A 13,837-nucleotide genomic window follows, 5' to 3' on the forward strand; every position below is an offset into this window, starting at 1 on the left:
CGTTCGAAGTCATCTGCTCGAGAGATGCCGGTTACCGGAGCAAAAACATCAACCATGCTGCTGATGGCGCGCGCCGATGTTCCTGCTCTCGAGCAGCAACATAAAAACGTTCGGATCGCACGAACACAACCCGAACCCCTATATTCGTGCCCGCTCAGCAGCGTTGGTTTATGCTTTTTCCCTTTTTCACCCTTACTTGGGCGCTACTCCCGCGAGCATGGAAAGTACGCCGGGGGTTTTCACTGGGTGGCGGGGAATTTCCTGACCTACTACGGGGACAGAATGCGCGCACCGTCAGGATGCTCTCCTTGTTTTGTCGTCCATTGGTCGCGCGCGATCCCGACAATACGTGAGAGTTTTATTTATGGCGTTAATATTTTAATTGCTTCATGATAGAATAGGTCACTTTTATGCTTGTACTCCCAGCTGGAAATCCCTTCCCGTGGGCTTCTCCCCCTTACTTTACGTTGGGCACAGGGGCAAAGTATTCTAGCTTTCGGGCACATTCGGGCATCGGTGCAATGATTTACGATGGAGGTAGATCCCGGTAAGACATTGCGTATCCGATGCGCCTTCTTTGCGTTGTGTAAACATTCTCAGTTTTCAACACACAGTGGCTGCTTTCGCTTGCCTTTGTTGGTTTTGGTTTTGATGTGTCCCAAGCAATGATACAAGTCGGGAATATATTTATTGCATGTAATCGCAGTACGGCCTATAGTTGTCCGAGGATAATTTTTAAAGTCTATTGAAACAATTAAAGACTTTGGGCTGATAAATTTGAATAATCGATTCAACTGTTTTTTTTTTTTTTTCGATCGAATCCTTTCGCAAGGTAGGAGAGTATAAATATGAGAGAATATTTACAAAAAATAGAGCATAAATGTATTTACATTGAAAGCATGAATAGAACTTTTTTTTATCTCTGAATACATTCCTTATTGGTCGATTCTACATACTGAACCTCGACGGCTCCTAGTATGAGGGACCTCTGCAGTTATCTGTTCCACCTAAGGCCTCCAAGAGGATTGATCCGTTACAGAGGCGAATGCAGTCTCTAAGACTGAAAGCCTCTAGAAATAAACGAAAAAAAAATTGTCACTGAGTTTAATTATTAGTCCATTATTAGTGTACCGATCTTTGACATACCTAAATGATAATCGTATAACTTAGTCTGATCCGACGACTCTACACCCTAGACGTACCAATTGGCTACGTCGAGGAAAATAAGATAAGAAGCGCATCGAGATTATGATGCTTTTTTTTGTCAGATAAACTGTATCTAGTTGAATCGAAAGTGCAGTATAGTTGAAGTTAAACACCTCTACAGCATAAGGTCCTTTTTAGGTTCAGATTTTCTTTACTTCAAGCTCCTTAGGGATATTCTAGGTTCATGCTGGTCATCAAATGGTTTGCTAGACTTGTTGATTACCACACAGTTGGATAATCAAGTCCTTACTACAGGGAAATGGTTCGGATGGGATTTGAACCACGATCCTTTTGTGTGATGACCGTCACTGCTGTCGCTTCTATCATAGGGCCGCCCTTTTTTTTTCTAGCTAGCATGAAATTGGTGAAAAGATCATCCCAATGACCTTAATGACAAATTGGATTGGAGAAAGCTCTTTTGCTTGATCCTCAACGAGAAGGAGGTGGGTCATCCTGCTTCACAGGCTGCTTCAACTCTTTCCTAAGCATAGGAATTCCCTGCGCGAGGTTAAATTTGGAGCGGTATGAAGGGTCTAGTGATGCTACAACATTTGACCGAGGGGGGCGGATGGCTTATCTCAGGGGACCCATTAGCTTCAGCTCGGAACCCAGTCCGCTTTTGCTGTTTTATGGTTCTTTGCAGAATGGGAAAAGCTTTGTTGGAACTTCTTCGCTTTCAAAAGCTCAGAAGTTGTATTAGAAACAGTTCTGGTTGTTCATGTGATACAGGTCAGAGTATCGGATCTCCGGATTCCGGGGACAGGCCCGGACTGATTCCGTGTAGCCAAGGTTATGGGGAAGTTCAAATCAAGGAAAGCAGGGATTGTAAGCCCAGCACTCCTTGTTGCTCTTGCAAATAAATGAATTTATTTTTGGTTTTTTAATTCTACACTATAATCTCAGTGGTAATACAAGTATATTTCTGTGTCTTTAAATATACAAACCTAACGGATAAATTCAAAAATATATTTGACTAAACCGTATCGGCACTTATTTTGTGAATCACTGTGGACCACATCTTCGTTTGCACTATGGGCGTACGAAGGCTCAAAATATTGTCCACAATTTTGACACAGCCCGGATCGGGACAACGGCAAATGTCAATGGTAAACTGTCAACAAAAAAAAAATCATCTTCCATCGCGAAAAGAATATCGTTTGCTTCTGATACGTGAAAAATTCGTCTCAAAGGTTTGTTTATGCATTGAAAATGCTTGTGGCGTAATAGAAAGTGTGTTATTTAGACGCTGTGTAGCTCGCTTGCTTGCAGTTTTGGTGTGCTAGCGTGTCTAAGATATCCAAACATACGCTATTTTTTTGCAGGCGGAGGTCCTTCCGCAGGATACACAACAAACCAACGTGAGCTTGTGCAAAGAAGCGGTAAGACGAGCAGATAAAAATGGAACCACCGAGCTTCCATCCGTGCGACGAAGCGGTCATTTCCACAAACGACGATGCCAGCAACTGCAAACGATCCGCAGTGAAGCTGGGCTACTGGAAGGACGACTACATCGTACACTTTGTGCGCAACCCGGATCGCAAAGCACCCGAAATAAACCGGGGCTACTATGCCCGCGTCAAGGGTATTGAGATGTGCATTGAAAAGTTTTTCAAGGTTAGTAGTCGGTGGGCTAAGCTCGTAGACCCATGAACGTGCCAGTTGGTTGGCGGATGATACATCTCTCTCTCGCTCATTTTGCTTTTGGCAGAAAACGGGAGACAAATGCCAAATTGTCAATCTGGGCTGCGGTTTCGATACGCTGTACTGGAGGCTGCGGGAGGCCGGCCACATGGTGACAAACTTCGTCGAGCTCGACTTTCCCAACGTTACCTCCCGCAAATGTTACCAAATCAAGCGGAATAAAATTTTGCTCGAGAAAATTCACGTGGAAGGTAAGGGCACGACATGGCCGGCCTTGGGGAGAAAAGCCCCCGCCTTTTGTTTATTTTCACACTCACACATTTTTCTTACCTTCTGGTCCCACTCACACAGACGGAGAAGTGCGTCTCAGCCCGACTGATCTTCACTCAACGAACTACCACATAGTAGGCGTGGATCTGCGCAACATCGAGGAGGTAGCGTTGAAGCTTCAGCAGTCGGAAATCGATTACAGTGTGCCAACCATTTTCCTGGCCGAGTGCGTACTGGTGTACATTGAGCCGCAGAACTGTAACAACCTGCTGAAATGGTTCGCCGCCAACTTTAAGACAGCCGCGTTCGTGAACTACGAGCAGGTCAATATGAACGATCGGTTCGGTGAGGTAATGCTGGCCAACCTTCGACAGCGAGGCTGCAGTTTAGCCGGTGTGGATTCGTGCATATCACTCGACGCACAGATTTCCAGGTATGTGAATGTATGCGATCGCATTAGAGTTGGGTAAAAAATAGTCAAAAAGGCTGAGCTGGTTTCGGACGATTTCACAAAATATCGGAACCAGTTCTGTCAGAGGTAGCCCAATCCTTCCAGAACCGGTGGTACCATCCGGAACCATCGGAACTGTTGGAACCTTCCGGAAGCGTAGTCGGCTTCTGGACTGCTCCGACGGTTCCGACGATTCCGGATGGAAAAATCGATTCCATTTCCTTGCAATCGGAACTGGAATCACACGTACCGGAACCTTATCGGAAACATGAATTCGTTCCACACAACCCATCACTAGATCTCACCGTAATGTAGAGGTTACCCACCACTAACCGGTTTACGATCGGATTTACAGATTTCTGCAATGCAACTGGCACGGTGCCAGAGCGTGGGATATGGTGCAGATCTACCACAGTATTCCCGCATCGGAACGAGCACGAACCGAGCGTATAGAGATGCTGGACGAGGCGGAGCTGTTGGTACAGCTGTTTCAACACTACTGCATCTCGATCGCCTGGATAGGGGATTTATTTCAGGACATAGAGATAACGTAAGCATCACCACCACAACGGGCTCAATATTTAAAGAATCGCCGCCTACTTGGACAAGAGATGGTACTACTAACATTGTATTGCTATATTTACAGGGTGGAAAAACAACTTTCCTCGCTGAACATAGATTAATCCCCGAAGGTGCTGCAAATTTAAATACCTTTAATTACAACAACCTCTACCACATAACAAATGGCCGTACGCCGAACCTCTCGCCCTGTACCATATATCCATATAGATATATGGAAGGCAAATCTACAATCAAATCCAATAGAAGGAACAAAATCGAATATTCCTGCCATCCCTCTTAGCACATTGATCGTATTTTAACGTTTTTTGCACAGTTCATTGTTCACATTGTACCGGAACTGTCTGATGTCTGAACAACCCCCTCGGGATTGGGGAGAAAAAAGTTCATAGTAGAACAGACACCGGTGCCGGTTTTTACACGGCAGGACCGGAGTTCAAATCCCATCTGGACCGTTTCCCCGTTGTGAGGACGGACCATCCAACTGCGCGTGGTATCAGCAAGTCTAGTAAGCTATTCGTTGGCCGGCGTGACTTAGACGGTCGTTAAGTCAAGAACAAGAAGAAGTAGGACAGACTAGAAAAAACCTCCCGTTTAAAGTATGTTCGTGTGTGTGTGTGAATATCCCATCGTGTTGATAAGGGACCTCCCAATATCCAAGCTAATCGGTAGGAAACCCGATCAAGCATTACCATTTACCTTGGAGGATCACTGAATTCGATCATTTGTACTACCCATTTGTTGTAGCATAACAGGTGTTTAACAACGAATAGCAGAAATACTTTCAAAATTTCCTATCACCATCCCTCCCATCCTCCCCAAATCCTTCCAATTTTCCATGAATTAAGGACTGCATTGGCTAGATTTGTAGATAGGTTGTATCAAATTGGAACATCGTCTATCTTGCGCACACAAACATCGAACTCCTCTCGAAAGGTTTTTGAATTTATATAGAAGAAAACATGCAACACTGAAACATAGTTTGTAAAAAAATCATGGAGAAAAGTTTTAAATCCTTTGGTTTTCTCTATCGCACAGTGTGTAAACAGTAACTGGAGGTTCGGAATTGGTCTCATGTGTTCCTTATATAGCGTGTCTGCGAATGTTGTTATTATTTATTTTAAATAAAGTAATCTAAATCAAACGTCGTGTCAAACAAAAGCAACCTAACTGAACCGTTTAGTTTCATAACTTGGGAACCAAAAAAGCAACAACATCGGTTTATCACAATTTAATTGGGGGGCAAGAAAGGATTAAAAAATGGAGAGAGTTCGAGGGTTTACACGATGCCAACCGGGTTCGATTGGACGATTCCCTGGCGGGAGCAGATGTTTTTCGCGATGGCGCTCATCGTGTCATAGTTCTTCAAAAACACTCCATTACTTGCTCTTCGAATGTTGATTCGTACACGATCGTTTGCCTGCAATTGCAAAGGAAAGCCTCAGAATATACTTTCAAAAACGGTTGGAATCTTGAATTCGTCTTACCTCCACACACCAAGCCTTCGCCATCAGCACCTCATGTTCGGCCGACGGTTGGTTCTCCCGAATAGCCTTGGTTGCGCGCGACAACACACAAGACATCGCATAAATGTCAATAGCCGAATCTGCCAATCGTATCAAGAGGAACTGCTGATCGACGATACCTTTCCCATGCTTAATAAGCAACGCCTCAATCGTCTTGGAGAACCGATCAATACTATCCGCACACAGAGCTGCCGATTCCTTCAACGGTTCCGCTACGAACGAGCTTAGATCCGTACCACCATATCCAATACTTCGTACCGCTCGGCGTGATCCTTCCTTGAAGATCAACCCCAAATTAGCGGTCGGGTTCTTGAATGCACGCTGCAACTCCTTCAGATGAGATCCAGCATATTGAATACCGGTAAGTGTAACGAACAACCGCAAAATATCGTTCGCTCCCTCAAAGATACGATAAATCCGAATGTCCCTCAAAAACTTTTCCAATCCACTCGCCGTCATGAATCCGTTGCCTCCCAATATCTGGATCGCCTCATCACACACGTACCAAGCCGCCTCAGACGCAAACACCTTCGAAATTGCCGCCTCCAGATGGTAATCCGTATGTCCCGCATCCATATTACCCGAAATCATGTACCCCATCGATTGACTCACGTACTGATGCATCGCCATTCGGGCCAACTTTTCCTGCACATTGCCAAAGTTTTCAATCTTCTGTCCGAACTGTACACGTGTCGTTGCATGCTCAGCCGCCTTCCGGATGCAGTGTGCCATCGTCCCAGCCAACGTACCCGACATACCGAACCGGCCATTGTTCAGAATGTTCATCGCCACCTTAAACCCATTACCTTCACCACCGAGCACATTTTCCACCGGGATCTTCACATCGTCAAAGTACACCTCAGCCGTGTTGGAACACTTAATTCCCATCTTGTCTTCGGGTGGACCGCTCGTTACGCCAGCAAACGCTCGCTCCACAATAAATGCCGTTACCTTGTCGCGCTTTTGGCCCGTCTTTGGATCGGTAATTTCGGTCTGCGCAAACACGGTAAGCAGATCGGCCAGTCCACCACCACTGATCCAGATTTTCGAACCATTCAGGATGTAATGCGATCCGTCAGCTGATTTTACTGCTCTACTACGAATCGAACCGGCATCCGACCCGGAACTTGGTTCCGTTAGGCAGAAGGCAGCAATCGTACCACCGGTAACAACTTTGGGCAGGTATTTACTCTTTTGCTCTTCAGTTCCGTACAGCAAAACACCCTTCCAGCCGATACTTTGATGAGCGCCGAATACTACCGCCAGGCCCAAATCCTTTGAACCTACCAGCTCACCCATGCGGGCGTAGCCAGTGTTTGGGAGAGCTAAGCCACCGTACTCTTCCGGTGCCTGCATACCCATCAATCCCATCTCCCACATGCTCTGGAACGTTGCCTCATCGGGACCGCCATTCTTTTCCGCCTTGACTGGATCATAGCCTTCCTAAAACACAGGCAAACGAGGGCTTTAATTAACGAAAAAATCTTGAAAATATTCATATACAAACGTACGAAAAAGCGTGTGACCGGATCGATCAGCGAGCCAATCATTTCCTTCTGTTCTGGCTTGAGCGAATCTGGGTAGGGAAAGACCTGCAGCGGTTCGATCTCACCCCGGAACAGATTCGCCATGAACGAAGTGTTGACTGTAGCGGGGGCCGGTGTGCTGCGTTCCTTCGGCTTGGACTGTGCGGATGCAGAAAGCCATCTGTAAAAAAAAGGCAATAAAGTAAAGAAAGTAAGCTCCCACTTAGAACAAGGGTCGCGTGCGTCATCCCCTCAGATTTCACCCGGTTGCGCATTATCTCTTCTACGCGTTCGCGTCGTATCAGTTGAGCCACACGCATAAGCGAAGGCTGTCTTCCCCGTTCCAAAGTTCACCCAACGGACTCCTCTGTCAGTATATGCCAACTCATCGTGGTTTTACGATTTCATGCACGGATTTACGCGAAATATCCGCTCGTGAGCACCGGATGGGGTTGGGTACACACGGTCCAAAGTCCAAATGGTAGCAAGTAGAGACACCCCCAACTGACCGACTTTCATATCGAGATATCCGAGGTCGTGGCTGTATAAACTTACCTTCTATTCGACATCCAGGAGGATACTCCACTGTTTTCGCACGCTACTACAGCTCGATTGGACAAGGCCAGTCGATGGAAGCGATGCATTTTTAAAAACACAAAGGAAGCTATGAACCAAGGCACGCAAAAACTTTATCCGCACGTACGTATACGCCAGCCGCTAATACGCGAATAAAGATGTGGGGAATTGTTCATTGATGACATTTGCGCAATTCTCTCACGAGGTTCGCTCACGTTGCGATGTTGCTATGCTCTCTCGCGAGATATGTTGAGTGCGAAACTGAAAGAGGCAAATTAATGGGTACGCGAGAAATGATGCTCCCCACGCACGTTGTTTACTAACATTTGTGCGATCATTGACACCGCGTAACTTGTTGGTGGATGTATTATTCCTTTGGACGAGCCATCCAAGGTTTTTTATAAAATTTGGCCGGAAAATGGCTAAATTAGTGTCCGTTGGGGCGTATTTAATAGGGAACATCTCAAATCAGAGGCGAATCTTGTTGTAAATACTGAGGAATCTGACTGCTCCCCTCCCGTTCACAAGATGTAGAATTGCAGGGTCCTCCATAACGCCTTAAGTTCAACCCCCTGAAGAAAATAAGTTCACTTAGGAAACAGCGCCACAGTCGCCGCTCATCACTTTTGACTTTCATGGGTCCCAACATAATTTCCGCTTAGGGCCTCAGAAGGGATAATTCAACCTCTGCCTCCAATACTTCACAATTGAATTCTTCAAAGTTCCTCCTTCATTCACGCCTCTTGTAATACTTGCCTGCAATATTGGTTCACAATCGCTCTCGACGATTGCTCATTCCGCGTGACAACAAAACGACTCAGTTGCAACATTGTGCGCCTCCGAAACGTAAACTTCCAAAGTAGATCAACCAAATGCGACGGTAACCACGAGACTGACCGAGTCCCCAGTTGCATCGCACGGTAGTATTAATTTTCTTGCACTCACCCAAAAAGGGTAAAAATTGAAGAAAACGTGCTTGGAAAAGGATTACACATCTGCAAATGACACATCAGGAACTTCAAGGAATAATAGTGATAAGGGCACGCAAACCAGTTCTAGCGGTTTTGTGATAAAGCGGCACCCAACTGATTGATAAGACACACACCGGGGTCGATTCAAAGTTTGTTTTATTGTGTGCTAAGATATGTATGCGTTTATCTATAAAATCTCCGGGTACAGGGGGTTAATCAATCTCCAGTGGATTAGTGTGCGGTAGGCCGCGGCGTTCCGAAACGTTTCTTGCAACCTGTGCCAACCGTTGATAGTGTTCGGTGTAGGTGCTCGAGTGAATTCGATTGATATTGCGTTGCACGCGGCTGCTAGCTTCCTGGCACCAGATCTGTGCCATCCGAACTTCCTGATCAGCGGAGGGAAGCGCTTTCTGGGAGGATCGGGAAGCGCGGGATAGTACCGCGGCCATGGTGTAAATATCGATCGCACTGTCTGCAACCCGGGCAAGCTGGAACTGTCGCTCGACGATGCCTTTACCGTGCTTCATGAGGAGAGATTCGATGGTGCGGCTGAATGCGTCCATAGACTGGAAAGGAAGATCATCGTTCAACATTCAAGAAGATCTGTACAACACTGGATTCGTTTGTTTAAACTTACCTCAGCACACTGCTTGGCAGCATTCTGAAGCTCACTCGCGACAAATGGACGCAGGTCTGTGCCACCCAATCCAACACTGCGTCCTGCACGCTTTGAACCCTCCGCCATTATTATTCCCACGTTACTAAGCGGATTCTTGAGCGCTTTTTGCAATCCACGCAGATCATTTCCTGCTTTCTGTATACCGGTCAAAGCAATAAACATTCGCAGCACATCGTTTGCTCCTTCGAAGATACGGAATATCCGCATGTCCCGCAGGAACCGTTCCAAACCGCTCGATTTCATAAACCCATTGCCTCCCAGCAGCTGTATGGCTTCGTCACACACATACCAAGCCGCCTCCGTACAGAACACTTTACTCACGGCCGCCTCCAGATGAAAGTCCACCGAACCCTTATCCATATTACCAGCCACCAGGTACGTTATGCTCTGTGCCACATAATGATAGGTCGCCATCATCGCTAGCTTTTCCTGCACATTTTCAAACTCAATCAATTTTCGCTTAAACTGCACACGGTTGGTCACATGGTCGGCCGCTTTTTCTACGCACGTTTTCATCGTCCCCGAAAGCATCGCACCCAGCCCGAACCGTCCCGAGTTGAGGATGTTTACCGCAATCTTAAACCCAGCCCCGATCTCGCCCAACAAATTCTCTACTGGCACTTTCGCATCCTCGAAAATCACTTCCGTCGTTACGGAACACTTGATGCCCATCTTTTCCTCTGGTGGCCCAGTACTAACACCTTCGAAACTACGCTCCACAATAAATGCACTCATCTTGTTCTTCTTCTCACCCGTCTTCGGATCGATCACTTCCGTCTGGGCGAAGGTGGTGAAGATGTTGGCGATTCCACCACCCGAACACCAGAGCTTGGTTCCGTTGAGAATGTAGTACTTGCCACAAGGGCTTAGAACGGCTTTCGTTTTTACTGAGGCTGCATCCGATCCGGTTCCCGGTTCTGTTAGGGCGAATGCACCAAAAACACGACCTGTGCTGAGCTGGGGGAGATATTTTTCCTTCTGCTCCTTGCTACCGTACATGATAATGCCCTTGGTGCCGATTGTTTGATGTGCACCGGCGTAGATTGACATGCCAAGGTCGTAGCTTCCGGAAATTTCGGAAAGTCGTACGGATTGTGAGTTTGATAGCCCAAGTCCTCCGTATTCTGTTGGGATGAATGGTCCTAAAAATCCTTGTTCCCACAGAGCATCGACGACGGCCTTCTCAACCGAGGCGGTGGCATCATTTCTAGCAGCATCATTAACTTCCTATGTGGAGGGATACTAACGTTGATTGATCGTCCTATCGTAAGTCATTCTATAGCAAACCTCACCTCATAAAACTTGACCGTTGGATCGATGAACGCTTGCACGTATTCTCTCTGCTCCTCGTTCAACGCTTCCGGATATGGGAATAGTTCAGTTGTTTGAAGCTTCCCACTGAACATATTCATCACAAACGACCGGTTTGGTTTATGTGCATCAGTGGGCTGAGTTGCAGCCGCCTGTAATTGAATACCGCTAGTGGACACATTCCTCACAGCTCCACGTAACAACGTAGAACGGATGTTTGAGATCACTGCAACGTTTGTACACACTCTCAACATTATTAGGCGAAATTGAGGATACTGCACGTGCGTGTTAACCGGTTTATAGCTATTTCCGAACTGAACCGTATCTGGCTTCGAAAAGTCCACTTTAAACCACACGACTCCAAAGCCGCGCGTGGCGTCGTTGTGGAATTCAATGTTTTTATCGGATATCAGATACGGGGGTAGGGAAAACTTCATTATCTGCGCCACCAATATTAAAAAGACGGCTTATGCATTTAGACCACCAACTTGCTGGAGGGAGGGGGGGGGGGAGGCTAGACAGAAAACATTTGCGCATAGGTTAAAGGGAATTCCAGACCAATTTCTAGACAGGGACCAAAAAAGAATTTAATCCGCACTATGGTTCAGGTACGGTCAGAAGAGGAATTCAAAAAGAATTAACGGATTCTTCATACTGCTTTATTCAGAAGGATCCTTAGTCTATTTCCAACGGGTTAGTGAACGTTATTCCCCGTTGGGATGAAACGTGTTTCGCCACCACTGACATTCGTCGATAGTTTTCCTTAAATGCATCTGACTGGATACGGTTTATGTTGCGGTGGACACGATCACTTGCTTCCTTGCACCAGATCTGCGCCATCAGCAGTTCCTGCTCGGCTGAGGGAAGGTTCAATCTAACGGCACGCGTAGCCCTGGACAATACTGTAACCATTGAGTAGATGTCAATCGTGCAATCTGCCACCCGTGCAAGTTGGAACTGTCGTTCGGTAATTCCTTTACCATGGGCTCGAAGAAGAGATTCAACTGTGCCGCTGAATATTTCAATACTCTAGAAAAATAAATATGCATTAGTATTCTGAAAAATGTTTACATTATGTAGAGATGATCATCATAATTTTACCTCTCCACACTGCTTGGCTGCACTCTGAAGTTCGCTGGCTACAAATGAACGTAAATCCGTGCCACCCAGTCCAATACTGCGTCCTGCTCGCTTCGTACCTTCTGCCAGGATCACTCCAATGTTACGCGCCGGATTCTTCAGCGCCTTTTGCAGATCTCCAAGATCTTTTCCCGCCTTTTGAACTCCGGTTAAAGCTATAAACATCCGCAGCACATCGTTTGCTCCCTCGAAAATTCTAAACACACGAATATCTCGCAGGAACCGTTCCAACCCACTCGATTTCATGAATCCATTACCTCCCAGCAGCTGTATGGCCTCGTCACACACATACCAAGCCGCCTCGGTACAGAACACTTTACTCACGGCCGCCTCCAGATGAAAATCCACCGAACCCTTATCCATATTCCCAGACACAATGTAAGTAAGACTTTGCGCCACATAATGATAGGTCGCCATCATCGCTAACTTTTCCTGCACATTTTCAAACTCAATCAACTTTCGCCTAAACTGCACCCTATCACTCACGTGACTTGCTGCCCGCTCAATGCAAGTCTTCATCGTGCCCGAAAGCATCGCACCCAACCCGTACCTTCCCGAGTTGAGTATGTTTACCGCAATCTTAAACCCACCACCGATCTCCCCTAGCACGTTCTCGACCGGCACTTTCACATCGTCCAGAAACAATTCATTCGTAACGGAACACTTCAAACCCATCTTATCCTCGGGAGGTCCCGTGGTAACACCACCAAAGTTACGCTCTACGATAAAGGCAGTCATTTTGTTGCGCTTTTCACCGGTTTTTGCATCGATTGTTTCCACCTGGGCGAAGGTGGTAAAGATGTCCGCAAATCCTCCACCTGATATCCAAAGTTTTGATCCATTGATGGTGTAATATTTGCCGCACGGGCTTAGAATGGCTTTCGTTTTTACCGAGGCTGCATCCGAACCAGTTCCCGGTTCAGTAAGGGCGAATGCGCCGAAAACACGACCAGTGCTTAGCATTGGAAGATACTTATGCTTCTGTTGTTCATTGCCGTAAAGAAGAATGCCTTTCGTTCCGATACTTTTGTGGGCACCGATCAGTAAACTAAGGGCAAGATCGTAACTTCCACTGATTTCGGCCATAAGTACCGATTGCACATTGCACAGCCCTAAGCCACCGAGCTCAGGTGGTACGTACACGGAGAGCAATCCAAGATCCCAGAGAGCATCGATCGTCCGGCTGTCGACGTTGCTCGTCTCATCGTTTCGGGTGGCATCGTTCACTTCCTGCAAGAGAGTACATAACTGGTAACACATTGTTCCGTATCTAATTGTAGTGTACTAACCGTGAAAAATCTGTGCACAGGATCGACCAATGCTCTTGCGTATTCCTTCTGCTCCTCGTTGAGTGGCTCCGGGTATGGGAAGAGCTCAGCAGTTTGCAATTTTCCACCGAAAAGATTCATCAGGAATGATCGATTCGAAAGCCAAGTGTCCGACGCTGTGGATGACGATGCTCGAACCACGATGCTGGGCCCTTGTGTCGAAGACAGCCCTGGGCCCTGGGCCCAGCTGGGCCCACGTCGCACCAATATGTTCACTGTGTTCCATCGATCGCAGATGCGAACGATGTTATTAAGGCGAAACATTCTTTGTAAACTGGCACCAGTGCCAGTTACAGATCTCTCTACACTGTCTGTCCAACCTTGGCAAACTTCGGTAAAATACTGTACCCTAGTACAACGTTCCACCCAGCTTTTGCACGTAACTTCTTATCCAAAAAGGCAAAGTTATCATAATGCTGAATGTTAACATCAAAGTGAAGGTCGCATCGCATCATCAAAAGTGCACGTCACTTTCAGCATTTCCTTGAGTGTTTCTTTGATAATGCAAAAACCAGATATGTCTGTGGATTTACCAGGGCATGCATCTGTGCAAAATGCTGCAAATGAACCATCGATAAGTGTGCGAACTTTGCACTTCTTCCGAACGTCACTTATCGTTAGTCACGAACTCAT

At 46.6% G+C, this 13,837-nt stretch overlaps 6 protein-coding genes across 7 annotated transcripts in view; 3 read left to right on the forward strand and 3 right to left on the reverse strand.

Annotated features, from left to right (window-relative positions):
* Positions 1-13,837, forward strand: part of LOC126565236 (protein SCO1 homolog, mitochondrial) — a 379,954-nt gene that overhangs the window by 349,554 nt on the left and 16,563 nt on the right. The window lies entirely within an intron of this gene.
* The window catches only part of LOC126565134 (elongation of very long chain fatty acids protein AAEL008004-like), a 588,598-nt gene that overhangs the window by 203,423 nt on the left and 371,338 nt on the right, over positions 1-13,837 (forward strand). The gene's annotated exons all lie outside the window — the stretch shown is intronic.
* On the forward strand, positions 2,602-4,270 carry LOC126565033 (leucine carboxyl methyltransferase 1). The gene is made up of 5 exons (XM_050222172.1): positions 2,602-2,820; positions 2,915-3,098; positions 3,199-3,550; positions 3,924-4,118; positions 4,215-4,270. The coding sequence occupies exons 1-5, from the start codon at positions 2,605-2,607 to the stop codon at positions 4,249-4,251; spliced, it is 984 nt and encodes a 327-aa protein (XP_050078129.1). The 5' UTR covers positions 2,602-2,604; the 3' UTR covers positions 4,252-4,270.
* LOC126564314 (very long-chain specific acyl-CoA dehydrogenase, mitochondrial-like) lies at positions 5,427-7,843 on the reverse strand. The gene is made up of 4 exons (XM_050221316.1): positions 7,755-7,843; positions 7,185-7,380; positions 5,635-7,116; positions 5,427-5,567 (listed from the first exon to the last, which is right to left on the reverse strand). The coding sequence occupies exons 1-4, from the start codon at positions 7,841-7,843 to the stop codon at positions 5,427-5,429; spliced, it is 1,908 nt and encodes a 635-aa protein (XP_050077273.1).
* Positions 8,959-10,990, reverse strand: LOC126564346 (very long-chain specific acyl-CoA dehydrogenase, mitochondrial-like). The gene is made up of 3 exons (XM_050221365.1): positions 10,718-10,990; positions 9,384-10,652; positions 8,959-9,312 (listed from the first exon to the last, which is right to left on the reverse strand). The coding sequence occupies exons 1-3, from the start codon at positions 10,988-10,990 to the stop codon at positions 8,959-8,961; spliced, it is 1,896 nt and encodes a 631-aa protein (XP_050077322.1).
* On the reverse strand, positions 11,412-13,468 carry LOC126564325 (very long-chain specific acyl-CoA dehydrogenase, mitochondrial-like). The gene is made up of 3 exons (XM_050221330.1): positions 13,166-13,468; positions 11,838-13,106; positions 11,412-11,765 (listed from the first exon to the last, which is right to left on the reverse strand). Exons 1-3 carry the CDS (start codon positions 13,466-13,468, stop codon positions 11,412-11,414), a joined length of 1,926 nt encoding a protein of 641 aa, XP_050077287.1.

The sequence above is a fragment of the Anopheles maculipalpis genome, chromosome 3RL (genome assembly GCF_943734695.1).
Source record: "Anopheles maculipalpis chromosome 3RL, idAnoMacuDA_375_x, whole genome shotgun sequence".
Taxonomy (NCBI): Eukaryota; Metazoa; Arthropoda; class Insecta; order Diptera; family Culicidae; genus Anopheles; species Anopheles maculipalpis.

Bases quoted from the DNA above. Each gene is read 5' to 3' on its own strand.
- LOC126564314 (XM_050221316.1), bottom strand. From the start codon at position 7,843: ATGCATCGCTTCCATCGACTGGCCTTGTCCAATCGAGCTGTAGTAGCG. The intron at 7,117-7,184 runs GTACGTTTGTAT...CCTGTGTTTTAG, and splicing joins ATCCGGTCACACGCTTTTTC to GAAGGCTATGATCCAGTCAA. The intron at 5,568-5,634 runs GTAAGACGAATT...TTGCAATTGCAG, and splicing joins CGAAGGCTTGGTGTGTGGAG to GCAAACGATCGTGTACGAAT.
- LOC126564346 (XM_050221365.1), bottom strand. From the start codon at position 10,990: ATGTTGAGAGTGTGTACAAACGTTGCAGTGATCTCAAACATCCGTTCT. The intron at 10,653-10,717 runs GTGAGGTTTGCT...CCCTCCACATAG, and splicing joins CAACGGTCAAGTTTTATGAG to GAAGTTAATGATGCTGCTAG. The intron at 9,313-9,383 runs GTAAGTTTAAAC...CTTCCTTTCCAG, and splicing joins CTGCCAAGCAGTGTGCTGAG to TCTATGGACGCATTCAGCCG.
- LOC126565033 (XM_050222172.1), top strand. From the start codon at position 2,605: ATGGAACCACCGAGCTTCCATCCGTGCGACGAAGCGGTCATTTCCACA. The intron at 3,099-3,198 runs GTAAGGGCACGA...CCACTCACACAG, and splicing joins CGAGAAAATTCACGTGGAAG to ACGGAGAAGTGCGTCTCAGC. The intron at 3,551-3,923 runs GTATGTGAATGT...TCGGATTTACAG, and splicing joins CTCGACGCACAGATTTCCAG to ATTTCTGCAATGCAACTGGC.
- LOC126564325 (XM_050221330.1), bottom strand. From the start codon at position 13,468: ATGTTTCGCCTTAATAACATCGTTCGCATCTGCGATCGATGGAACACA. The intron at 13,107-13,165 runs GTTAGTACACTA...ACTCTCTTGCAG, and splicing joins CTGTGCACAGATTTTTCACG to GAAGTGAACGATGCCACCCG. The intron at 11,766-11,837 runs GTAAAATTATGA...TTATTTTTCTAG, and splicing joins CAGCCAAGCAGTGTGGAGAG to AGTATTGAAATATTCAGCGG.